This window comes from Rousettus aegyptiacus, unplaced genomic scaffold (genome assembly GCF_014176215.1).
Source record: "Rousettus aegyptiacus isolate mRouAeg1 unplaced genomic scaffold, mRouAeg1.p scaffold_m13_p_11, whole genome shotgun sequence".
NCBI classification, from domain to species: Eukaryota; Metazoa; Chordata; class Mammalia; order Chiroptera; family Pteropodidae; genus Rousettus; species Rousettus aegyptiacus.
In genome coordinates, this window is record NW_023416286.1 from 4,623,594 (window position 1) to 4,651,039 (window position 27,446).

The 27,446-nt window shown below is 45.8% G+C and overlaps 1 protein-coding gene and 1 pseudogene across 4 annotated transcripts; one reads left to right on the plus strand and one right to left on the minus strand.

Moving 5' to 3' along the window:
• Positions 1–1,923: 1,923 nt before the first annotated feature.
• On the minus strand, positions 1,924–26,114 carry ZAR1L (zygote arrest 1 like). Of its 4 annotated transcripts, XM_016134320.2 has the most exons (5): positions 25,193–26,114; positions 24,601–24,693; positions 22,796–22,870; positions 19,569–19,589; positions 19,353–19,412 (listed from the first exon to the last, which is right to left on the minus strand). In XM_016134320.2, exons 1-4 carry the CDS (start codon positions 25,970–25,972, stop codon positions 19,575–19,577), a joined length of 963 nt encoding a protein of 320 aa, XP_015989806.2. In that variant the 5' UTR covers positions 25,973–26,114; the 3' UTR covers positions 19,353–19,412; positions 19,569–19,574. The 4 variants fall into 4 exon arrangements, with proteins under 4 accessions (XP_015989803.2, XP_015989804.2, XP_015989805.2 ...); XM_016134317.2 differs by lacking the exons at positions 19,353–19,412; positions 19,569–19,589 and adding an exon at positions 1,924–4,408; XM_016134318.2 differs by lacking the exon at positions 19,569–19,589 and having other exon boundaries at positions 16,843–19,412.
• On the plus strand, positions 4,818–4,936 carry LOC118609563 (annotated as a pseudogene).
• Positions 26,115–27,446: the final 1,332 nt, after the last annotated feature.

The window sequence follows — 27,446 nt, forward strand, 5'->3', positions numbered from 1 at the left end:
GGCCTCCCTCCTCCAACGCTGCTCCACTAATGACAAGCTGGCTGACCACGGGCAGTTTCACTTCACATCTCTGTGAAGTGTGACAATAGACCTTATCCGGAGGTGACGGGACTCTAGGACGAGTACTTAGACCACGTCTGGCACTGAGGAAGGGCCCAGGAAACATTAACTCGTGCTGGGCCGCGTGCCTGGCACACAGTAGGAACTCGCTAAGTGTTGGATGAATGAATGAATAAATCCTGGAGTCGAATGAATGAATGAATCCTTCCCAAACTCCCAAGCTCCCAGCTGGGAAGAGGAAAAGAAGCCACTATGTGGCTGTGGGAATCTCCGGGCAGAGGGCCCCACCGTGTGGCCAGCCTGGAAAACACATGTGCCCACGCACATGGAGGCACCTACCAGACCCGAGGGCAGATCTGAGGCTGATCTGAAAGTAAAGCCTATCTTGCTTCCAGCACTCTGCCTACTCCTCCAGGAAGACCCACGGGCTTCTCCAGCTCCGTGAGCTCCCAGGCCTGGCAGGGCGGAGGGCTGGTCCTCCCTGTCAGCACGGAGCGGCCCGTCCTGGGCTGGCAGCTGCCAACCTTGCACAACGGCTAAGGGAACCAGAGCGCGCTTGGCACAGGCTGCCTGGACTCAAGGTCTACACCGGCCGTATTACTCCCTGTGTGACCTGTGGCAAGTTCTCTAACCTCTCTGTGCCTCCGTTTCCTCCTCTGTTACATGGGGACGATAGCAGTGCCTACTCAGTGAGGATCAAATCAACTAAGATGATAAAGCACTGAGCAGAGTCCCTGCACACGGTTAAATGCCACAAACATCAGCTCCTGGTATTATTATTGTTATTGTTATTACTAATGCTGTTGCTGCTGCTGCTGCTAGTAAAAATATCCTTAGCCCTCCCCAATGAGCGGGACCCCTCCAGGTGGAGCCTGAGTGCCCCACACAGCAAGCACTCGACCTGCGGCAAACCTTTGCTTTCCTCGCTTTTCTCCCAGGCCCCTCGTGCTCACCACGCCCCCTCCCTCACATGAGGCCTCAGCACGTGCGGCTCCCTCTGCCCAGAACACTTCCTCACCCCTCCCTCTGACCCACCCCAGGACCCCATCGGGCAGCTGTCCCGGCCTCCCGCAGCCCAGGCTCTTCCCTGACGAACTCCGTCTCCGCCTGCAACGACACAGGTGGTGACGTGACACCGGCCGGCTGCCCCCTTGGCGGGCCCTGTCCAGCAGGGGCACGCGAGGGGCCAGCAGGGAGGAGGCGCTCAGCAGAGCGCTCCGCCCTACACTGTGTTCACGCGCACTGCCCCCTTGGCCTGGGACACCCCTCTTCCCAGGCGAGGTCAGGGCCCCTTCTGGGATCCCTCTCCTGCCCACTCTCAGTCCTTACTATCCACAGACAGATCCATCTCCCACAATGGACTGGGAGTCCCAGGAGGGCGGGGCCTAGAATGTCTTGGGCGCTGATCGGTCCCCAACGCCACCCAGCACAAGGCGAGCGCAGAGGAGAGGCTCAGGGTAGACATCTGGTGAACGAGGGCCCGCCATCCCCCCCACCGGTGCTAAGAATCCTAGGGTCCCGCAATGCATGATGGGATGTGCCCCCATCCACAACTGCCCCCCTCCCCCAGACTCACTGCTCCCAAAGGTGCCAGATCTCAGAATCCCAGGGATCCCGACGGTCCTGGTGGTACAGCCCCCGAGGCAGCCCAGCTCCTCCTTCAGGGAGCGAATGACGCCCTGGAGGACCGCGGCATCTGGTCGGCCCTGGGATGGGAGGGGCAGCGGGTAGTGAATCCTGAGGATCAGAACCCTGGCATCTCAGAGGCCAAGGATCCCCCAGGAGCACTACCAGACCCCGACAGCCCGAGAGCATGAAACGCACCGTGCCACACACCTCACGTGCCCAGGGGCGCAAGTCCTGAACTCGACTTCAAGGCCCTCCCTGCCCCACACCCCTTGCCCCTTGCGCCTGTCACCCCCTCGCCACCCCTACGTTTCTCTTCTAGAGCAGTCGTGCAGTCGTGGAACCACTGGGTCACGTTCCTTGCAGCCACGCCCAACCCTGAGATTCCGTGGTAGGAGATTCGAGATGGCCTGACCTGGGTCCCCTTGGTTGGCGAAAGGTAGGGCGTTTGATTAACTGCTGCCCCGGTTGCTATTCATAGAACAGCACTTGATAACATGAGAACTTCCCGCCAGGAAATCAGGGAGCTATTAACAGCGGGAGCAGACACTGTCCCCGGCTACCAACAGCCATTCCCAGCGCCGTTCTCCCTTGCCGCCTCCCGCTAAGGACTAGACGGCCAGACACTCATTTGCCCAGCATTCCTTGCATGTGACGACTTCTGGCCAAATATTATGCAAAAGGCCAGGTGACCATTTCTGGCCGAATAGTATAGAAAGTCTGTCGGGAGTCTTCTGAGAACACTTTGGTTTTCCTAACAAAAACGCACGCACATCTCTGTTCCTCTCCCTCTTGCTTGGCTGCAGCCGCAATGCCCGGAGGTCCGGCAGCCATTTTTGACCAGGAAGAGATAAGGATGAAGTGACAATCCAGCACGTTAAGGATGATGAAAAACCAAAACAAAACAGGAGGCCGCGTTCCTAATGCCATTACCGAGCTGCCGCCACCTCCCTAGACACCCTGTGAAGTGACAAACTATTGTTTGTTTAAGGCGCTAGTAACGGCTGTTGTGCTACTTGTCGCCAAACACAGTATTAAATGAGACAAACCTCAGCACTGACGATTCCAAAGGGAAGGCTGACGTGACGGTCCCACCTTGCCCTGGGTACCTGGGGTTCCTGAGGTCTAACCACATCCTCTCCTACCTGCCCCACTGGCGAAAGCCTAGAGTCAGCCCCTCGTTGTGCCTGTCAAAGTGCACAGAGCAGACGAGGATCAGGTAGCACTTGGAGTTGAGCTGGGCGGATCTCGAGGCCAATGGGCCTGGGCAGCCCTGCATCTTGCGGTTCGGTTCCGCAGGTGAAGGGTGACTGACTCGCAGCTTTGTTGTGAGAGGATGGGAGGAGCTGTGACAAGACCCAGAGCACACCACCCTGGAGCCCTGGCCACACGAGACCAGGCTCTACCCCTAGAGTCCAGACGACACCTCACAAGACAGGCCACACCCCCACGAGCCTAGGCCAACCACCAGGAGCCCAGGCCACACCCAACAAGCCCAGGCCCTATCCCTAGAAGTCCAGAGAATACCCTAGAAGACCAGGCTACACCCCCACAGGCCCAGGCCTCACCCAGACCAGTTACTTGGCTAGCTGGCCTGTCCCACAGTAAGGCTGATGAACAACATGGCCCGGTCCAAGGTGCTGGCACGAGGTCATCATCAGTGAGAAACTGAGAAGACCCTAAATGCTCAACTACTGGGGACGGCTTAGGGCTATAGCTCTCCAAGTGTTGTCCGCAGGCCCCTCAGGGTCCCTGAGACCCTTTCAGAATGTCCGAGAAGTCAAAACAATTTGTATAATAATGTGAAGATGTCATTTACCTTTTTTGCTGTATTGGCATTTGCACTAATGGTGCAAAAGTTATGGGTAAACACGCTGGTGCCCGTGAGCGGAAATTCAGCTGGCGCCATCGAATGTGCTAGCGGTCACTGTATTCTCCACTGCCATGCAGTCACGGTGGCGGGCCGGGAGGGAGAAGTAAACCAGTAAATGAATAGATGATAAGCAGACAGACGGACGAAACACAGGAAACGAAACCGGGGAATCGTCTCGACGACACTGTAAACATTGTTAGTTTTACAGACCCGCACCCCTTGCGCACACAGCTCGGTACCACTCTGTGACCAGACGGGAAGCACGTGTCCTGCTGCTCACCGAAGCACGACCGTTGTCCCAGAAAAAGCTCTTCTGCCATCGAGTTTTAAGCGAAGCCTGCCACTTGTTCATGGAACGCTATTTTCACTTGAAGAATGACTTCCAAACAAAACTAAGGTTGTTCAGACTGGGGTGCCCGGAAGACATTTTCTCAAAAAACAACGAGTCTGTCACATCGGGAAAGACAGCTAATGGTATCTGTTGCCAATGATAAAATTCACACGTCAAAGCGAACATTGCGAGTTTGGAAAACTATCTGCCCCCGTGTGCCTGACAGCCTCTCGATGTTAAAAGACCTTCCTGGTGAGGTCTGTGAGGATGTTAACAAACGTGACTTCCTGATGCAGTATCATGAAATGCGTCGACATTCGGAAGGTCAGTGCAGCTCACGGGTGACGTTAGAAAATGGGTAGAAGATCCAGGCAACGTGCGAGATGCAGCAGTGGGTCCTGGCGTGACGGTACACGCCGTTCACTGCGATGCTTCCAGATTCTACACCGCAACCGACCTTTAAAGAACTCCCGCCTGTCCCATTTCTCGTGCGTTAGCAAAGAAGGATGTGTGATTATCTGAAAAAGTTATGAAAGGACTTCATTTCCTACTACATAGCTCGTGAGGCAGATCTTTCTGCATATACTTCAACCAAAACATAGAACAGACTAAATGCAGGAGAACATGTGAGAATCCAAAAGTTTTCCATGAAGCCGGACAGTGAACAGATATGGAAAAATGTAGAACGATGCTACGTTCCTTCCTAATTTGTTTCAGAAAATATATCTTTCATAAAAATGTTACTGAGATTAACATCTGACAGGATTATTACTGTTATTTTTAAATGAATTCATAGATGTCTTTCAATTTCTCTGAATTTCTAATCTGGCAAACAAATATTGATAGATAAATCCTACATAAATAAAGCTCTTTGTTGTCCTCAATACTTTTTCAGAGTAGAGAGGAATCTTGAGATCAAAAATTTGAGTCTATGGCCATGCCACCCTGAACGCGCCCGATCCCGTCTGATCCTGGAAGCTAAGCAGGGTCAGGCCGGGTTAGCACATGGATGGGAGACCACCTAGGAAGACCAGGTGCTGTAGGCGTAAAAAAAAAAAAAAACAATAGAGAACTACTGGGTTAGAGAAGTATTGAGGCGTGGGTACAACGCAATACGATGAGAAACTCAAAAGTTGACGGTAACAACAACAATGATAATAATAACAGACAAGGATAGCGTGTTTTACGAGCCAGGCATTATTCTAAGCTTTTAACACATAACTCATTTAATCTTCACGACACTACAAAATCTGGACTGCTGTCACCCACACATGACAGAGAGGGACGCTCAGGCACGGACGGGAAGTCCCTGGCCCCGGCTCCCAGCTCGGGGCAGTGATGAGTCTGCGTGCTCTTGGTCCTTATGCTGTCAGCCTATAGATTCTCAATGCTAACAGTCGGGTGGGACGTAGAAAGGGGGTGCTTAGGAAGTCAGTTTCTAAGTCACATATCACCACTGCCACAACGACACGAGCTCATGTTTTATCTGTGATCTGAGAATAATGCAATAATGGCATCTAAATAACATCCCTGTCACTCTAAGTTCCAATTGGGTGTTTCTTTTCCTATCAATACTTGTTACTCCTTGACATCATATACTTTTTAAAATCTTTTTCTCTCCCACTGGAATGCCACCTACAGGAAGACAGAGATTTTGTCTCTTTCGTTCTCTGCCATATTCCCAGGGGTGACAATGGTGCCTGGCACACTGAAGATGCTACGGAAATGCAATAAGTGATTGGCTGTGTTCACTGACATGACTAAATTTTTATGTAATAAAATCACTAGCTTGGGCACCGCCTTTGTTTTTCTCAGCTGTAAAATAAGGATGATGCTGGTACCTGGTTCCTGGGGTCCCATGAGGATTAAATGCAGTGTGTATAAGGTGCTGGGTCAGATTCTGGCCTAATGCAAATGCTCCCAAAATGCTGCTGCTGTTATTACTACATTACAAATGCTTAAAATCAAGATCAAAGTATCAGAGAATGAAAAAGGCTTTGAGCGTGTCTAGGAGCTGGAGGGGCCGCCCAGCATTTGACTCCTTGCCCACCGGGCGCTTAAGTTTAATAAAAGAGGTGGGACCGAACACGTATGGAGAGAAAAGCTCTGAGTGCCGCTCATGAATGGGGTCTCGGTAAAGAATGGGGGAGCAGACCGTGGGAAGCTTCCCGGGGCCGAGAAATGTGATAACCGATGTAGACTGGGGACCTTTCTAATGGTTTTAATAAAAAAAAGGCTATGTTGCCCTCACATATTTTAGGGAAGTCAGGCAGTTCCAAGCAGATGCTTTTGAAAATATCTTCCAAGAAGTTCTGCTTAGCTCTGGCCCAGTGGGGACACGTGGCCCCTGTTGGGAAGCAAGAGGCAGTGAATGGGTTGTTACTCTGCAAAACTAAGAATGTGGTAAAGAGGCTATGGAGAAGGCACTTGCCCAGGGTCACAGAGTTTGTCAGCAGCCTGCTTGTATTTGAGCCCTCAATGCCAAATGACCCTTGCTGTGAGCTGGGCCTCCAGTGGGCTCACTGGCAGACATGAGAAGCTCAGCACGTATGGTCTGAGACCCAAGGTATATGAGACTCATCTGATCCTTCGATCACTCCACCCAAGTCGCCCTCAGTACTGCACAGCGCCTCACCGGACTGTGCACGGAGGGTTTCCAGAGCCACAATTGCATGTGGTCCCTTCTCATCCCAGAGGCCCAGGAGTTTCTTTCTGAGGAATTAGTTCCTTCCTGCCTTCTTCTTCTGAAATCAGACATCTGGACTAGAGCAGAAACCTTGCCCTCCCTCACCTTTGTGCCTGGGCTGGTCGTGCCGGTCCTTTTATATACATTTAAAATTGAGAAAACTGAGGCTCAGAGAGGTGATCAAACAGCTAATAAGTGACAGAGTCAGAATTCAGACCCACAGCTGGCTCAAGTCTCCTAAAACTGATCTCTTTCCAGCAGTTTAAGGCTGCCAGTTTTGCTTCCTTGACAAAAGATGGATGTGTGGATGGGACGATAGAAAGGTGGGCCAAAGCATCCTTGGGATCACTGTTGGTGGCCCTGAATTCAGCATGGATACAGAGAGGAATGAGACATAGTTTGTACCCCAAGGAGCCCAATGTGTCAGTGAGAGCTTCTCGAACTTCTGTACCCAACTACCGCAGATGATTGAACATTCCCTTCAGAGTGCCTTACATATCTCAATGGAATAAAATAGCCCAGAAGTAAACCCATACCTATACGGTCAATCGATCTGATAAAGGAGACGAGAATATATAATGTAATTGTGAAGAGATTGTAAACACAACCTCTTCAATAGCGATGTTGGGAAAACTGGACAGTTAGAAGGAAAAAATAAAACCAGATTAAACCAACTTCTTACAGTATATACAAAAATAAATTCAAGCATATTAAGGACTGAAATTTCAGACCTGAAACCACAAAAGTCCTAGAACAAAACACAGGCTATAAACTCTTTAGCATTAGTCTTAGTATCTTTCTAGATGTCTCTAAGGGAAAAGGCAACAAAAGAAAAAAAAAAATACATGTGGGATTCTATGAAACTAAAAAGCTCTACACAGCGAAGAAACCGTCAACAAAATGAAAGACTACCTGCCCACTGAGAGAAGACAGTCACAATTTACAAACCTAATAATGGGTTAATACCCAAAATATATAAAGAACATGTATAATTTAACACCAGAGAAAGAAAAAAGCTTAAAAAGGGGCAGAGGACCTGAACAGACATTTCTCTAAAGAGGACACACGGATGGCCAAGAGACATATGAAAAGATGCTCAAGGTCAACAATAAGACAAATGCAAATTAAAACCATAATGAGATATTATCTCACACCTGTCAGAATGGCCAGCATCAATAAATCAACAAACAACAAATGTGAGCTAGGGTGAAGAGAAAAGGGTACCCTCATGCCCCATTAGCAGAAATGTAGATTGGTGCAGCCACTATGGAAATAGTTCGGAGGTTCCTTAAATAATTGAAAATAGAACTATCTTATGACCTGGCAACTCTACTTCTAGGGATTTATCCAAAGACATCCAAAACACTAATTCAAAAAGATATGTGCACCCTGATGCTCACTGCAGCACTATCTATAATAGCCAAGACACAGAAGTAACCTCAGTGGAAATGGGTAAACAACTGGATAAAGATGACGTGGAACATATATACAATGGAATATGATTTGGCCATAAAAAAAGAACAAAATCTCACCATTTGCAGCGACATGAGTGGACCTAGAGAGTATTATGGTAAATGAAATAAGTCAGACTGAGAAAGACCAACACTACATATGAGCTCACCTATTATATGTTGGATCTAAAGAACAAAATAAATGAACAAAACAGGAACATACTCATAGATGAGAGAGAACTGATGGCTGCCAGAGAAGCGGGGGTGCGGGGTGGGGGTCCAGGTGAAAAAGGCGAAGGGATTAAGAAATACAACGTGGTAATTCCAAAGTAGTCATGGAGATGTAAAGTCTACCTTAGAGAATACAGTCGGTAATATTCTAACGGCTATGTGATAGTGCCAGCCGGGGACCAGACGCATCCTGGGGATTGCGTAAATTTGATAAATTTTAGTCTAACCACTATGTTGTACATCTAAAAATAATATAAAAGAATACTGAATGTCAACTGTCGTTTTGAAAAATAATTAAATTGGGGAGGAAAAAGAAAAAAAGGGGGATTATAATTCTTGGCAAAAGAAAACAAGACATGCTGCCTACAAGAGGCTCACGTCAGACTGAAAGACACGCACGGACCGTGAGTCAAGGGATGGGAAAAGATATTGCATGAAAATGGAAACAAAATGCTATTTTGTTTCCATTTTTATCAAACAAAATAGACATTAAAACAAAGGCAATAAGAGACAAAAACAGACATTTCATAATGATAAAGGTATCACTCCAAGAAGATACAACCCATGTAAACACTGATGCATCCAACATAGGAGAACCTAAAAAAACAACGATGACTGACATACAGGGAGAGAGCAACCATAATACACTCACAGTGGGGGACTTCAGCACTCTATTGACATCAGCGGACTGATCTTTCAGACAGAAAAGCAACTAGAAAATAGCAGTTATTCAATGACAAACTAGACCAGATACTTAACTGATATCTTAAATGCATTTCACCCCAAAGCAGCAGAATATATATTTTTTTTCAATCACACATGGAACATCTTCCAAGATAAACCACATATTTGCCTACAAAAGAAGTCTCAATAAATTTAAGAAGATTGAAATCGTATCAAGCATCTTCTCTGACCCCAATGGTACAAAACCAGAAATCGATTACAAAAAGAAAACTGAAAAACACACAAACGCATGGAAGTAAATAACATGCTACTAAACGATGAGATCAAGGAAGAAATCAAAAGATACCTTGAGACAAATGAAAACTCAACAACCCAAAGTCCACAGGCAATAGCCAAAGCAGTTATAAGGCGGAAATTCATACCAATACAGGCCCACCTCAAGAACAAGAAAAATCTAAATAATCTAACCTTACACCTAAAAGAATCAGAAAAAGAACAGAGCCTAAAGTGACTGGAAGTAAGGAAATAAAGATCAGAGTGGAAATAGACAAAATTGTATAAAGAAATAACAGAAAAGATCGATGAAACCAAGAGCTGCTTCTTTCAAAAGATAAAATATTTGACAAACCTTCAATCAGACTCACCAAGGGGGTAATAAAAGGATTCAAATAAAATCAGAAATGAGAGAAGTGACAACTCATACCACAGAAATACAAAGGATTATAGGAAATACTACAAACTATGATAGGCCAACAAATTGGACAATCTGGGAGAAAAGGATAAATTTCTACAAATGTACAATTTTCTAAGACTGAATCAAGAAGAAACAGAAAATTTTATCAAACTGATAACTGCTAACAAAATCAGTATTCAAAAAACTCCCAGGAAATAAAAGTCCTAGACCAGATGGCTTCACAGGTGAATTTTACCAAACATTCAAAGAAGAATTAACACCTTTCTCAGACTATTCCAAAAAATTTAAGAGAGAAGGCTCCCAAACTCTTTTTACAGGGCCACCATCACCCTGACACCAAAATCAGACAAAGATATTACAAATAAAGACGAGTATAGGCCAATATCACTGATGAACATAGATGCAAAAATCCTCAGCAAAATATTAGCAAACTGAATTCGGCAATATATTAAAAAGATGATACAACATAATCAAGTGTGTTTATTTCCGGGATGCAAGGATTGTTCAATATCTCAATTAACATGATATACCACATAAACAAAATGAAGAAAAATATGACCATGTCAATAGATGCAGAAAAAGCATTTGAAAAAAATCCAGCATCCATTTGTGATAAAAACTTAGCAAAGTGGGAATAGAGGGAATATAACTCAACATACTAAAGGCCATGTATGACAGACTCAGAGCTAACATCCTACTCAATGGTGAAAACCTAAAATCAATTTCCTAATTCAAAAATAAAACAAGAATGTCCACTTCTATTCGATATAGTTTTGGAAGTCCCAGCCATAGCAGTCAGATAAGACATAAAAGGCATCCAAACTAGAAAGAAGTAACACTGTCATTGCAGATGACATGAAACTATACAGAGAGAACCTTAAAAAGTCCACCAAAAACTATTAGAACTGATAAATCAATTCAGTAAAGTAGGATACAAAATTAATATTTGGAAATCAGTTGCATTTTTATACATGAATAACGAATAATGAGAAAGAAATTAACAACCCCATTTACAACTGCATAAAAAAACAGGACTAAATTTAACCAAGTAGGTAAAAGACCTGTATTTGGAAAATTATAAGCCACTGAGGAAAGAAGCTGAAAGACACAGAAATAAACAGAAGCATAAACCATACTCAAGGGGAGGAAGAATCAACATTGTTGAAATGGCCACACTACCCAAAGCAATCTACAGATTCAACGCGACCCCTATTAAAATATCAATGTAGTTTTTCACAGAACTAGAATAATTCTAAAATTGATACAGAACCACAAAAGGTCCTGAGCAGCCAGGGCGATCTTGAGAAACATGAATGAAGCTGGAGATGTCACGCTACTTGACAGCCAACTATCCTACGAGGCTAGAGCGATCAGAACACGTGGGACTCCTCCCGCCCGGTCTGCCCAGCATGCAGAGGGCAGTGCCTTAGTCTCTTTTCTTATTTTGACTCCCGCCCCTTCCTTTTTGTTTTTCACTTTTCCCCCTTTCTCCCTGTCACCATTTCTAGAACGTCAGAGGCACTTCTCCCTGCCAGGGACAGAACAACCCAATCCCCACCTCTCCCCGGCCTGCCACAGGCCTCCAGCGGGTGCCAGGGTAGCTGTGCTAAACACAAAGTAGAGGAAATGGAAGTGGATGACTTCCACGACAGACTTGAACGGCTCCGTGCCAAAGATAATGCTTCAGAAAATGGGGCTTCTGTGTGAGGCACCGATTTAGCAAGACAAGAGGGATGTGCCTCTCCCATCCACCTTTGTAGACTGTGTCTGTCATGCAGCTTTGGGCATCACCTTTAAGAGAAAACTGAGGCAGACGACTATGGGGACAGGGACACGGAAAATCAGGGAAGGCTACATACAGGAGCATACCTTATCAGGCTGAGGTAAAGTGAGCCAGGAAAAAAAGTCACTTACTTGTGTGGCTAATTATAATTAAGCATTATTTAAATACTTGAAGACCAAAAAGTGTAAAATTTTTTAAATCCAACAATTTTTCTAAAGTAAAATGTTTTTGTAATATTTGTCGGTTATACCTTTTTCTCTGCTAAAATGTAATATACATTGTCCCATGTCAAAAAATTAACATTCAGTGCTTCTCATTTCATTTTTATTATTTCATTCTTCATTCAAAATTCATTGCTAGCAAACCCTATCCCTAGCATCCTGACTTAATTTTCTTCTTGTTTTTGTCTGCTGCTTCACTGAATTCTTCATTAATTTTATTCGTGTTGATCTGAAGCCTGACTTCAACTGATTAGGAAACCTTCAAGATTATTTTTTAGCAATTTAGTGAACAAATTATTTCAGTTTGACAGCCATGTTTTTTATTCCATGATTCAAATTCTATCAGAAAAGGGCCCTTTAGAACAGCCCCATATGAAACAGAGGTGGTAACAGAAAAAGGACATCACCATGGTGATTTTTTGTAAGGTATTGCAGTCTGAACCAACCATGTACTGATGATAAAAGCCTCTGGTAGCAATAAACATTGTCCTTAAAAAAAAATAAAAACAGCATGAGACTGGCATAAAAACAGACACATAGCTCAATGGAACAGAATAGAGAGCCAGGAAATAAACCCGAACCTACATACTCACTTAATATATGACAAAGGAGGCGAGACTATTCAATACCATATGATCTGGCAATTTTACTTCTGGGTATTTGCCCAAAGAAATCCAAAACATTAATTTGAAAAGAAATATGCACCCCTATGTTCACTGCAGCATTATTTACAACAGGTGAAATATGGAAGCAACCTAAGTGTCTAAAAATAGATAACTGGGTAAAGAAGATGTAATAAATATATACAATAGACTATTACTCTGCCATAAAAAGGAATGAAATTTTCCATTTGTGACAACATAGTGGACCTGGAAGGTATTATGCTGAGTGAAATAAGGCAGAGAATGACAAATACCATATGTGAAATCTAAAAAACCGCATAAACAAACAAAATGAAAACACACACATAGATACAAAAAAGAAACTCTTCTATGCATTCACAGCTGCCAGATGGGAAGGGATTTGGGAGGTGGGTGAAAAAGGGGAAGGGATTAAGATGTATAAATTGCCAATTATAAAAAGTTACAGGGATGTAAAGTACAGCATAGGGAATATAGTCGATAATATTGCAGTAACTAGGAATAGTGTCAGATGGGTAATAGATTTATCAGGGTGGTTATTTCATAAGTTATATAGGTGTCTAATCACTATGCTGTACACTCAAAACTAATAAAATATTGTAAGTCAACTGTAATTAAAAAGAAAATTTTTTAAAGATGCTCAACATCACCAGTTATAAGGGAAATGCAATCAAAACCATAATGAGGTACCACTTCACGCCCGTTAAAATGGCTGTTACCAACAAGACAAGAGGTAACGAGTGCTGGCAAGGATGTGGAGGAAAGGGAACCTCAGACACCGCTGGTGGGATGGCACACTGGTGCAGCCGCTATGGATGGCAGTGTGGAAGCTCCTCAAAAAACTAAGTGTCGTGAGAAGCAAGGCGGCGTGAGGGACCTGCCCGTCTCTCCCCTTGAAGTTATGACGAAGGGGACAGTTACAGTCCAGCAGATAATACCGGCCTGCACACAAGCCATCTGAGATGAGTGCTTTGAGCATCTGAAGGCGGAGGAAGGGAGAGAGGAAGGGGTTAAGCGCTACAGCCCAAGCGTCCTGCAGGACCACGGGGAGGGGGAATCAGGTGGCCATTTCTGCTCTCATTGAAGCCCCGCGCAGCCCTGCCTGAGCGATAAGGGTGTTCCACACAGCAGAGAGGGCAGTGAACGGGGCACAGACCGAATGCTGAGGGGTGACAGCTGTGCATCAGCGTCGGCCATTGGGCCATTGCCGGGCAGAAAGCTGAGTCGCAGAGTCTGGCTGCCTCCCTCCCGTCCAGAGCTAGCAGTGAGCCACAGGGGAAACTGCAGCGGCGACGTCAGAGGCGCACACGCTGCAGGGGGCGTGGCGACAGGCGCTGAGGCACAGAAGCCAGGCGCCCAAAGCCTGGAGGCCAGCGTCACTGACAGGACGAGGGAGGGACGGATGGAGAGAGGGACACGGACACACACGCACACGCGGCCCCTCCCAATCCACGTGGACCCCGCCCACTCAGGCCGACGGAAGGGAGCCCTGCAGCACTGCATCAGACTGTCGGGGCAGCACCAGGATTTCCCCGGCTCTCCCCAAGGCCTGGCTCCCCATCGCCCTTCACATTCTTCCATGGGGTGGAGCCCTGGACTCAGGCGACCTGGTCACAGAGGAGGCACACAGCTCTCCCCAGGGAATAGAGGGCATTCTTAGCCCAGAAGCAGAAATCCAGGAGGCTTGGTTAAAGGTCCAAAAAAATAGGAAAAGAGAACAGACATAAACTCAGAAATGAAAGAGAAGTTTTAAGAGATACCACCAAAATACAAAGGATCATACAAGAATACTATGAAAGATTATATGCCACCAAATCGATAACAGAAAAAATGGACAAGTTCTTAGGCATAGATAACCTTCTTAGACTGAATCATGAAGAACTGGAAAAGCTAAATAGACCAACAGCATGTAAATAGAAACAACCATCAAAACCCTCCCAAAAAGTAAAAGTCCAGAACCAGAGGGCTTCACTAGTGAATTGTGCCAAAAATTCAAGGAAGATTTAATTCCTGTTCTCCAACTTTTCCAAAAAATTAAAGAGGCAATACTTCCTAACACATTTGATGAGGACAACATTACTCTGATACAAAAACCTGGTAAAGAAAGCAAAAAAAGAAAGCTATAGACCAAAATTTCTCATGAGCACAGATGCAAAAATCCTAAAATACTAGCAAATTGAATACAACAATAAATTTAAAAGATTACACATTATGATCAAGTAGGCTTCAGTCTAGGGGCACAAGAAGGATTATTTAATATATACAAATCGATTAATGTGACACACCACATAAAATATAGGATAAAAATCATATGATCGTATCAATAGATGCAAAAAAGCATTTGACAAGTATAGCATCTATTTATGATTAAGATACTTAATAACATGGGCATAGAAGTACCTTAACATAATGAAGAGCACATATGACAAACCCTCAGCCAACATCATACTTTATGGTGAAAAACTAAAAACCTTTCCTCTAAGATCAGGAACAAGACAAGGCTGTCCACTATCACCACTGCTATTCAATATAATGTTGGAAGTCCTAAAGCAATTGGAAAAAAGAAATAAAAAGGATCCAGTTTGGGAATGAAGAAGTCGAATTATCATTTTTTGTGAATCACATGATTCTCTACATAGAAAACCCCAAAGACTCCACTAAAAAACTTTAAGAAACAATAGACATAATACCATAAAGTTTTAGAATACAAAATCAATATACAGAAACCCATAGCATTCCTGTACACTAAAAATGAATTTTCAGAAAATGAAAAAAAAAAAACATTCTGCAATTGCAACAAAAAGAATAAAATATCTAGGAATAAACATTTTATATGTGAAGGACCTTTACACTGAAAACTATAAGGCATTTTTAAAAGAAATTGAAGAAGGCACAAAGAATGAATTAGAAGAATCAACGGTTAAAATGGTCATATTACCCAAAGCAGAGTACAGATTTAATACAATCCCCATAGAAATCTCAATGGCATTTTTTAAAGAAATAGAACAAAAATATCATCAAATGTATATGTACACACACACACATACACAAAACCAAATAGCCAAAGCAATCCTGAGGAAAAAGAACAAAGCCGGAGGCATCACCCTGCCTGACTTCAAATTATACTACAAAGAGGCAATCAAAACATCATGATATTGGCAGAAAAATAGACAAACAGACCAGTGGAAGAGAATTGAGAGTCCAGAAGCAAGCCCTCGCATATATGGACAAATAATTTTTGACAAAGGAACCAAAAACATACAGTGGAGAAAAGCCTTTTTAATAAATGGTGCTGGGAAAATTGGAAAGCCACATGAAAAAGAATGAAACTAGACTGGTATCACCATATACCAAAATTAACTAAAAATGGATCAGAGACCTGAATATAGACCTGAAACAATATACTGCATAGAAGAAAACATAGGAAATAAACTCATGGACCTTGGATTTAAAGATGATCTTATGAATTTGACCTCAAAGGCAAGGAAAGTAAAAGCAAAAAAAAAAAAATAAGAATGGGACTACATCAAACTGAAAAGCTTCTGCACAGCAAAAGAAACCGTACAATTTATAACAATAAAATAGCAAACGATCCAAACAAAAAATGGGCAGAGGACCTAAATAGACACTTCTCCCAAGAAGACATGCAAATCGTCAACGGGTATATGAAAAAATGCTCAGCTTCACCGGCTATTAGGGAAATGGAGATCAAAACCACAGTGCAATGCCATCTCACACCTGTTAGAATGGCTCTCAACAGGACAAGTAGCAACAAGTGCACTGTGGAAAACAGTATAGAGTTTACTCAAAAAACTAATAGGATTACTATATGACTCAGCAATCCCTCTACTGGTTTCAAAAAACCTTGAAAACATTTATCCACAAAGACATGTGCACCCCGATGTTCGCAGCACCATTACTCACAGTGGCCAGGCCATGGAAACAACCGAAGAGTCCTATGACAGATGACTGGATAAAAAAGATGTGGTATATGTATGATGGAACATTACTGAGCCATAAGAAAGGATAAAACACCGCCACTGGCAGCATGGTTGCATCTCGTGATTTATCATGTTAAGCAAAATAAGTCAGACAAGAAACGTTGAGAACCGTATGGTTTCACTTATATGCGGGCCATAAAACTCAAAGCAACAACATGGCAGAGTCATGGACACAGCAGATTAGTGATTATCAGAGGGATGGGGAGGGGGAGGTAGGGAGGGGTGAAGGAGGTCAAATATATGGTGGCAGAAATAAACTTTGGGTGAACACGCAATGCAATATATAGATGATGTATTATTGAATGGTACACTTAAACCTATATGGTTTTGTTAACCAGTGCCACCCCAATAATTTTAATAAAAGAATAAAAAAAATTAAAAGAACTACCATGTGACCCAGCAATCCCTCTTCTGGGTATCTACCCCAAAATTTTGAAAACATTTATACATATATATCCTTGTATGTCCACTGCAGCATCATTTACAATAGCCAAGTCACAGAAACAACTTAAGTATCCTTCGACAGATGAATAAATACAACAGAATCCTCCTCAGCTCACACTTACACACAAAAAAGATGAAATAGTGCCATTTGCACCAGCATAGATAGGTCATGGATTGCCATTTGCAACAACATGGATGGATCTTGTTTGATCCAATGAACAAACAAAAACAAAAACAAACTCATATAGACAATGAATGGTGGTTACCACAGGGGCAGGGATGGGGGAGGGTAAAGAGAAAGGGGGTCAAAGTATGGTGATGGGAGCAGACACTGGAGGGTGACCACACAATGGAATACACAGACGTTATACAATAAAGTTGTACACCTGAAATTTATGTCATTAGCCAATGTTACCCCAAATAAATCTGATTTAAAAAGAGGGGGAAAAAATTTAATCCAACAATAAATTCCAGGGACTTTAATTACTTCCTTTCTGATATTCACAAATTTCCTCCATCCTACTCAGGTGGTTAAACCTGAGATTCACTCCTTCTGCATCTGCTTGAGTGTGACATGACAGGAACACAACTGCCACCAAGTGTATCTCCAACGGGGCCAAGTCCCAAAACGAGCTTTCCGTGCCAGCTCAGATGACTGTGCCTCTCTGCTAAGTTCAGATTCCCAGCACCTGGGATGACCGTTTCACACCTGTTCTCCCTCCCTGCCTCAGCTGACGACTTTGCTTCATAATTCATTGAGTAAATAACCAGACAGCCTCCTCTTCATGCCCAAATCTGTCAACCTGTCGTTATCCAGATAGCTTCGTGTTCTCGGTGGTCCCCATTTCACCGTAAAAGGAACATCGCGGGCCTGATCACCCCACCCCTTCTCCCTGTTCAGGGGTCATGCTCCTGCGCAACTGTCCTCTCCCCACTGTGCTGGCGGCGTCTCCCTACTGCATTATCCCCCTGGATACACAGACCCACTTGGCACCTCCCTTTTCCCTAAGTCCCCCTCTCGCTGTCACCAATTTCTAGGTGGCCCTTCCAGGTCCGCACTTTATATACCATGTATTTGTGATCTCCAGCTCTCCCCCAAGCTCTTACTTCCCTCCTAAACTCCAGATTCATGTACTCGATGGCTACGTGACATCTCCATCCGGACGTCTCAAATATGTCCAACTTAATACACTAAAAACAGAAGCCCTCGCCTACGTCACTACACAGCCCCGCCTGACAGCAGCGGCTACGGTTACTGAGCCTCGAAATGTTACAGGTGACATCCTAAGTGCTTAACGTGCATCGGCTTCTGCAGTGCTCACACCGCCACTGAGACAGGTGCTAATACCACCCCCACTGTACAGAAGAGTAATGGAGACAGAGCAACTTGCCCCTCTTCCCGCATCTCTGACGCGCCACACCCAGGACGTGAATCTAGGTAATGACTCAAGAACATGCGCCCGTCACACCTCAGTTCCATCTGCCCCACAGCACAAAGTGGAAATCTTAAAGTCATCACGTGCTTCCCCACCATCCACTTCTGGTCCCTCCTTCAGTTCCAAACATCACCTTGAGTCCATGGAGTCCTCTCCATCCCCATGGCTACCACCCTCCGCCTCACCCTCACTCTGCTCGTGGGTGCACCAACCTCCTAGCTGGCCCCCCTCCTCCCACTCTGCCTGGTCTTCCCTCATAGACGCAGGTTTTCTAAAAAATCTGATGTTGCTGCCTACTGACACCCCGTCACAGACTGACACCCCGTCACAGGCTGCCACGTGCTGATCGCGGCCGAAAGCACCTGTGACCGGAGCCCTGCCCTCTCCAGCCCAGGCCCCACATCAGCTCAGGCCCCACATTCCAGCCCCTCAGGGCTTTCGCTCTTGCTGTCCCCATGGATTGAAACCAACTTCCTTTCTCCCAGCTCCCTAATCCTGCAGGTGTCCATTCTCAGGTCACCGTCACGGTACCCTGTTTCCTTGCTAGCGCTGACCGCATCTGAATTGGGAGAAAACAAACGTCATAGCGAAAGCCAGTGAGTCCACCTGGATGCCAACACCGGCTCTACCCTGCGACCTCCGTGGCTCCCTCTCAACTACCAGGAAAGGTACAAAAGTTCCTGCTTCTGATGGCTACTATGGTGAGCTATGAAGACACCTGGCCCTCACTAAGCATCACTATGGTGAGTACTCGAAGGTGAAGGCTCTCCCCCTTGATCCTCTCTACATCCCCAGTGCTTAGGCCACTCGGCATGGAAACATCCGTCAAGCGTCGTTCCTCTTCATTGTCACCTTTGTGAAAGTGACGGCATCTACCATTTGCCAAGGCTACGTTGACGTTTTTATCCTGGAGTCGCCAATTAATGTGCCTTTGTGGTCTATTTTACATGCATTTATTTTATTCTATTCACACCGTACAATTGTTGAACAACCTACAAAAAGTACAAAAGCCTAATCAATTTTCCAAACCAGGTCAGAGCTAAGGTACAAAAAGGGACCAGCACGGTAAGTGACAAGAGGGTGAGCTGTGCAAGTCACACCACCTGTCACAAGATGCATTTAAAGCTGTACATGTTGCCACAGGAGAATCTCTTGTCCTTGCAGCGGCCACACAGCTCCTGCCGGTGAGGCTTCCTTAGATCAATGTGTCTTTTCTTTCGAGGACAGGAACAACGGGACTTTGAACAGGTCTTTAGAAAACAAGGAATAGTGTGGACACTATGTGATCGAATTAGCATTTCCAATGTAATTCGCAAAGCAAGGTCCGTCTCCTCACCACCCCCGCCCCGTTATCTTTGCCCTGCTTCGCGTCCTGTGAGAAGGCCAAGTTGCACAAAACCACTCACATCCCATTAGCTGCTGTGCATCTGTCAAGATGAATGATCGGAGATGATTAGAAGAGCGTCGCTGAGCCAAGAAGACACAGAAGTTTTGCAGAGTGCCCTCGCCACACAGGTGTTCACATGCCGGGCGGGGAGGGGGCCGAGGGGCAGTGGGTGAGCAGTAGGTTATTTGACCACCTACACATACACAAACACCCGAAAACACCAGCGCTCACCAGCGGCCCTCAACCAACAGTTCACCCTCCAGCAAACTCCTGGCAACATCTGGAAGTGACTTTAGTCGCATCACGGGACAGGAGGGCTGTTCTAGAGGAAGCTGGATTTTCTGTTCTGCATGTGCCTCATTGTTACTAGAACTTAGGTTGTTTTCAACCATTACCCCGTTCTGTCTTCTGATAAATAAAGACCGTTCCCCACGGAGCCTGGTGAAGGTCCTCGCCTACCCTCCCAACCCTGTTGGTCACTGAGGCTGATAATCACTGTTCCATTTTCTGTGTCCATAGCCGAACAGAGGAAGTCCAGTTTTATCTTCCACATTATGAAAATAAAGTGTTTTCATTTTCCAGAATGAAAGTGAGATATATCAGACGCTGTACTAAATGTCTATCTTCCACCCACATACTCATAAGCATGCGTCCTCATAAGAAAATTCTCATACCCAATACTCAAATGGTGCTTCCTATATGAATTGTTCTATCCAGCACTTTATATAGATTAATTCAATTCTCATAATATCCTTACAAGAGAAAAAGGCTCAAAAAAAAAAAATCGGGGCTTAAAGGTAGGTTTGTTTCTTACAATGGTGAATTAGGTAATTTTGACCAAGCCTCCTACTTAGCACAACTGAAAAAACTGAGCTAAAAAATAATTTTTTAAAAGAACCATTTAACGTCACTAGAAAATTATCAAAGTATTAGAAGAAAAAACAGAAATAGAAGTGAGCCTGACATTTGGGTTTTTTTTTCTCTAAAGATACCTGCCAATTCTGGAAGAGACAGACAGTAGGAAACTTAAAATGACTAACAAGTTGATAAGGCTTAGGAACCATTTTAAGTATGAAAAAATGGGAAAGCTTGGAAGACGACTCAATTTTTGAGTTGGGACCCAGAAAAACTATACCCTAAGGATAAGGATGAACCAAAAATTGACCAGCCTTCACAGATGCCAAAGCCCAGATTCAAAACATCCAACCTCACTGGAAAACAGATCTGAAATTGTCAGGTTTCCCATCACCTGCCATAACCAAATCTTCTGTGGAAGCTGCTATTCTAGGCCTCATTTATCAGCATAATTTTTCATATGCAACATCTTGCACTCTATCGAAAATAATCAGGTATATGAGGAGACAGAATACATTTGAAAACCAAGGAAATGAGCTACCAACAGAATCACAGGGGGATTAAGTTAATGGCTTATCTGATACAGATTTTAAGATAATGAGACTGATATTTCTAGCAGAAAACGGGAAGTCATTTTTTTTTCAAAAAAAGACAAAATTATAGTACTGAAAAATGCAATAACTTAAATCAATAACTCAGTGGATGAGTTTCACAGCAGACTGGAAAGAGCTGAGGAAAGAATTAGAAAAATGGAAGCAGCTTAGTAGGTAATATCCAAACTGAAGCGGGGAGAAATAAAAGTATAGGAAATACAGCACACAGCACGAAAGGCATAAGGGACAAGGCAAGGGGTCTAATACGAGTAACTGAAAGAAAGAGAATGGGGCGGCAGTAATATTTCAAAAGATAACGGCTGATAATATTCCAAAAGTGATAAAGATCTTCAAGCTACAGATTCAAGAAATACTATGAATCCTAAGCATGATAAATACAAAAACGACAAGAAGGCATATTAGTTGTGAAGCTGCTGAAAAGGAAAGCAGAGAGGAATATCTCAAAAGCAAGCAGATTTAGAAGGGGAGGAAGAGTGGGTGAGAGAGATCGCTTCAGAGGAGCTGCTAAGACTAACACCCACCTTTACGGCAAGGGCAGGGTCCTAGAGAGCAGACAGAAAAGTACTGCCGACCCGAAACTTCTATACCCGGCTGAAACTTTTTTTAAAGTTATCCAGACAAAATGAAAAGTGCCACCCTCAGACCTGCACTACAGGAAATATTAAAACGCGTTCTTCAGGTCAAAGGGGGTCCCCGCTACAAAAAGGACCTGAGAGCAGCGGAGAGGATAAATGCGGCTAAAGCTAGATGAATAATGTGTCCTGTGAAGTTTAAAATTAAACTATCCAACGGCAGCACCATGTAAGTCAGGATTAAGTGATAAGTTAGGGTCCTATGGTCACCTCCAATGAGGTAACAATTTACGTAGACTGTGATAAATCAGAGAATTGTGTTGTAATCTCCAGGGCAACCACCAGAAGAACAGTAAAGAATGAGTAACCACCAAGATCATGGGGGAGGAAGGGCATTTCTTTTTAGAATCGATTCAAGTGAACACAAAAGGAATATTAATACATTTAAACTCAATTATATTAAACAGACTGAGAATATCAGACTAGAAAATGTAAGGATAAATCATTTGCAAATTATTAGACTATTTTTTATTCTAGAAATGCTTAGTTTAAAAAAATATTTTTAACTAAATGAAGGATTTATTTTTTAAAAAAAGAACCTCTTGATTATTAACATCAACTATGTCAAACTTTTCTGAAAAGCTCGGAGAAAATTTCCTGCCAGGTATCTTGGAAACGAGCTAGCACTCAATCCAGAATGACCAGGTACACCTAATTCTGCGACTTCCGGGGCACTGGAGACGCAGTGGGATCCGATCACAACTGACAGTAACTGTTTAACCTTGACCAACTTGTCTTACTGAACTTTTCTGCTCTGTAACATGGGGATAGCACCAATCTCAAAAGTTAGATTATAAAAGATAGTGCACATAAAGCCCTTAGCCCAAAGCGTGGCACATAGTAAAAGCTTAATAAAGGTTACCTGTTAAGTTATTACATCCAAACTATACACAGGGTGTTTGAGGAAAAACACACACCTTTACATAAACCCACCACATAAGGCAACTTGAATAAATTTTTCTCCCATTACCCTCTACAAGAAAAACCACAATTTGTTTTTCCTAAAATATTATAAAAATGAAAACAAAAAATCTAAACCTCCTACATAGGTACCCAAGTCTATCAAACCCTAATGTGATGCCACAGAAGCTTCGCGTTGAGAACGGAGGCCTTAGACACACAGTGGAAGTGTTCCACAGGCTTACCTGACACTGGATGGCTTCCACTCGGTAAGGGTTAAAACTCTTCTGGCATTTGCAACAGAGCTGTTTGAAGTAAACCTAAGGAGAAACTTGTCTTTTTTTATTCAAGTTTGCATGTACCCTAGGCTCCCAGTTCCTAAGTAGCCCTTCCCTCACCTGTCACTTGATTTTGCCCAACCTCTATCCTGAAGTCTTAAGCTCTTCTGGCGCTATCGTCACTTTTTCTTATTCTCTGAACTTCATTTTCGTTACCTGTAAGACCGCAGTCCTACTCCTGACCTTCTCTGTAATTCTGACAACTACCCAACAATGCGCATGAAGTCTTCCATGGGGAAGCAGCTGTCATTTCACTCCAGTGCAGGCCAAACCACCGACTTTCTCCTTTTTCCAGGTCTTTTAGCCCCTGCTTTAATTTTTCCCCAGTATTTCCCACCTTGATCTTAAAATTACCCACAGTTACCCACCCACCCACGTGAATGCTAGGCTTTGAGCATCGCCCTGTGCACACATCCTCCCTGCCTTACTGCTGAGCTCCTCCGATTTAGCCTTTTAAGTCCTGCTTGGACATTGAGCCGTCCAGACCGCGCCCCCACCCCCCCTCCCGCCCCAACTCCCGTCCTCGCCTCAACCCGACAGGGTTGATCATCCCCGTCCTGTGTTATTTCCAAACCATGTCCATACCAGGGGTGCCATTCATTGCACTTGTCACCAAATCGCATCCTGTCTGCATCGCTCCTATCGGAATCAATTTCTTAAGGATGAATTCTATGTCTTGTTCTTTGTACCCTAGTGTCTTGAAGTGTTTGAATTAGACACTTTTTTTCTAGCAAGAAAAAGTAATTCTAGTTTAGTTTTAAAATCCATTTGCCTCCAGTGTCCAGTAACTGGCTAGTGTGAAAGTCATGTTTTCATTCGTTCTCAGCATGCCTCTCCCTCTACCCTCCTTTAGCTAGAAACGCGACAGCACAGGTGACTTAAATGCAGGTGCTTATAGAAGTTAACGAAGCAGACCAGGTGTAAACTGTTACACACTCAGAAGAAAGCGTATGCACCCAGTGAAGAGAGGGAGCAGCTGCTCGGCCCTGGCCGACTGGTCTCACATTGAAACTCGAGTCTAGGTTGTCCAGAGTCTACTCAGAAAAACGTGGAAACACAGACTGGGAAGTCTTGCCCCATCTCAATACGTTCACAACTAATTCAAATTAAGGTGGATGGAGTGAGGGCTGCTTAGACTAAAAGAATCTGACAGGCTAACCTTTACAATAATTTCTCTTTTGCACAGCACAGGGAACACAATTAGCATTGATATGATGGCTAAGTGGAGGGCCAGTGGGGGTGGGGGGGAGGGAGCAATTGGGGAAATCGTTTTATGAACAATACAGATGTCTAACCGATGCACTGTATACTTGAAACTAATTTAAATAAATCTATTTGAAAAATAATCTCCTTTGCCCCACCTTGTGGACACACAGTGGAACCTAGCCCTGAGGCCCGAACCCATTCAAATATACCAAGACGATTCTAGAAAGTCCCAGGGTACATACACAACACAAGTTCGTCTAAATAAACTGACATTTTGTCCAGCACCCTCAAACCCACGAGACCAGGCCACGGTTCAGCAGCCTCAGGAGCACGTGGACTGTCTAGTTTAACCCACACCTTAGCTGAGCACCCATGATGTGCCTGGCACTGAGGATCCCAAGGTGAGTGAGACGGCGCTAAGCCACACTCCATCAGGAAACACTTTCTGCCTCCGCTCAGAGGCTGTGCTGCCCCATCCTCCTCCTAATCACGCCCACTTTGCTTACCTTGTTAGTTCCAGAAATGCACCACACGTAAGCACTCTCCCATCGGATCTTACAATCTTTACAGTGAAAATAGCCGTATTTTCGTTCCAAGAACTGCAAATAAAGAAGAGCCTTTCATTATCTTGGGTGGAGGAAGCTACATCCTTCTTGCTTGTGGCTTTGTATATGAAATACAAAAAGCCCCTTTAACCTCATTCACAGCTGTTCTCAAGGCTGCTACAATAATTTAGCCTCTCCTCTCTCAAGGATTACTGAGATTCTTCTCGCTGCCATCTCTTTTGCTTTTCCAACTCATTTTCCACAGTGCTACCAGCCGTCTGCCTCAAGTGAAAATCAGATTTGAAACTCTTCTTCGTCACCTCATTACCAATAGCAGTGGTTGCCAGACTTTTGGTTCCCATGTGCTTACAGCTGGCACCCTATTTTACTAAGTGACAAAACATGTAAGCCATCTATACGTACGTTTTCAGAACTTCCTCTCCTTCATCGGAGGAAGGGAGGGAAGGCTTTGCTCTCATTAACCCCAGGAATGGACAAGAGGAGAGCAAGGCTGGGACTTGAAGAGGACAGGGACAAGGGAGAGAAAGTGCACCTGGAAGCTGGGTTTCTTGAGCGGGTCAGCGGCGTCTCCCGGGGCCTGTTGGCTCTTCCTTTCCCCAGGACTCTGGGCATCTTCCTCCCCCAACTTCTCCTGCGCCTCTGGTGTTGGTGGCGACGGCGGCGGCTGCTGCTGCTGCTGCTGGCTGGCCTCCACGGGCCCCGAAAGCACCTTGGTCCCCTCGTCCCCCCAGTCCTTCCGCGGCCAGAATGAGCCCCGGCGGCCCGTCACTGCAGAATAGACACCCCAGGCTGGCAGGGCTGCCCTGTGGCCCGCATTGTCCCAGAGGAAGCGACTGTGCAGGGTGCGGGGCCCCAGAGAGCACTGCACGGACCTGTCCACCCGCGGGCTCACCTGCACGCCCACCTCCTTGGTGTTGGCCTTGCACAGGCGCAGGCTCAGGCTGGGGTTCATCCGGGCCAGGATGGCCTTAAGCTGCGACCCCTTGTAAGGGTCCGTGCAGTAGCCTGGGGCGGGCGTGGGCACCAGCAGCCCGGGCCTCGCCAGGAAAGTGGGGGTGCCAGTGTTCTGCCTCCAGTCCCGCTGTTTGTGCTCAGAGAGTCTGGGCTGGCCCCAAGGCAGGGTGTTCCCATACTGTGTCCCCTGGTACAGGCCATAGGGAACACGGACAAAGCGTTCCATCTGCTCGCCACCGCCCAGGCGCAGCGCAGTATCTTGGTGCACTTTGCGGGTGTCCTTGTCCTGCCTGCCACCTTCGCCCGCCCCTTCTTTCTCCTGGTCCGTCTGGTTCCAGCTCACCCCTAGTTTCTCCATTTATTTCAGGTTCTGATGGGAGCTGCTGCCCATTACCCTAATTGATGGGAGGAGGAGAGCTACCTGCCTGCAGAGGCCTAATTGCCACCTGATTCCAATCGCTACACACTGTCTCTTTGATTCGCTGCTCCTGAATCTTTTTTTCCAAGCTGTTTTTCATTTGACTTATTTGCACACGTGCTTAAATTAGTAATCCATGTATTCGCCTAGTGACGCACTATTGTAGAGATCCTGTTTTAAAGCGTATAGCGAAGTGAACACCAGGAGTAAATGACTTGAGCAGCCTTATCGGAGAAGAGTATAAGGAAGCACGTACGGCAGAGCTCATGCGTGTGGAGACCACAGGAGCTAAGGGAGGAGGTGCACCGTGCGAGAAAATGTATTTCAGAGGACTGTATGACACGACTAACGTTCTCCGTCCACTACTAGTGAGCACCCCCGAAAAAGTGGGGGTGAAGAACATTGTTCTGATTTAGAGGGTAAATACAGATTTAATAGCAGGACAGTCATCTATCTAGGGTCAAACCCACTTGAATTGAAAGCTGGGCCTTGTTACCAGGCAAGTTACTTAAGTGATTCCATTTCCCCATCTGACCATACTAACCAACCCACGGGGTTGCTGTAGGATTAAATGTGCCACAGCAAAAAGCACAATAACGCAGCCGTAGCCATCATTATGGGTGAGGAGCAGAGAGGCCTGCCGTTCCCTGCTGTTTGGGCCGTGAGGGTCCCCAGCTTCGCTAACTGTGTACTGGCGCGCGTGCCTGCTACAGCTAAGGGTCTCAAAGCAGAAGGCCCCTGAGGCACCGACGAGGACCCATCCCTTCTCCGATCCATCAGCGGCCAAGCCCGTTCAGGAGCCTTCCCGACGCCGCACGGCCCGGAGCAGCTCGCGCCCCGAGTCCGTTGCAGGCCGCAGCGGAGCCCTGAGCCAGGCACGTCATGGCCCCTGTGAACGACGAGGGCGGACTCATCCCCCAGCGCAGTCTGGGGGCGCAGACACGCACACACAGAGTGCCCGGGACCGAAGCGATGTCCAGGACGCCAGCGGGCCTCGCAAGGGGCAGCAGCCGACACTGCAGGGAGGGCCGCGGCGGGTTTCACGAAGGTCGAAGGTCGTCGCCTGCTCCCAGGAGCGCCCCAAGCACCGGAACCGCCGCCCTCCGCGTCGTGTCCGCCCCGTCCACTCCATCGGCGCACGCGGCCGGGAAGGAGTCACAAACGGCCGCACGCCACGCTGGGGCCCTCGCGCGGGTGACTCTGGGGGTCCAAGTGCCTGAGGAGACCCGGGGCGTGAGGCGGACGCGGGGCGCCCGGCGGGCCCCTCGGAGGCGCGCGGAGACAGAACCTGCGCCAATCCAACGGCAGGCGGCTCGGCAGCGCCCGCTGGCGGCGGAACGAAGACCCAGCCTCCCCCTCACGCGGCCGCGGCCCGGGCGGCGCGCGCGCTGCGTGCGGCGTCATGACGTCAGCG

Excerpts from the sequence above, each read along its gene's own strand:
- ZAR1L (XM_016134317.2), bottom strand. The coding sequence starts at position 25,972 with ATGGAGAAACTAGGGGTGAGCTGGAACCAGACGGACCAGGAGAAAGAA. Across the intron at positions 24,694-25,192 it reads TCAAGAAACCCAGCTTCCAG|TTCTTGGAACGAAAATACGG; the intron begins GTGCACTTTCTC and ends CTTTATTTGCAG. Across the intron at positions 4,409-22,795 it reads TGGAAGCCATCCAGTGTCAG|ATAATCACACATCCTTCTTT; the intron begins GTAAGCCTGTGG and ends TAACTTTTTCAG.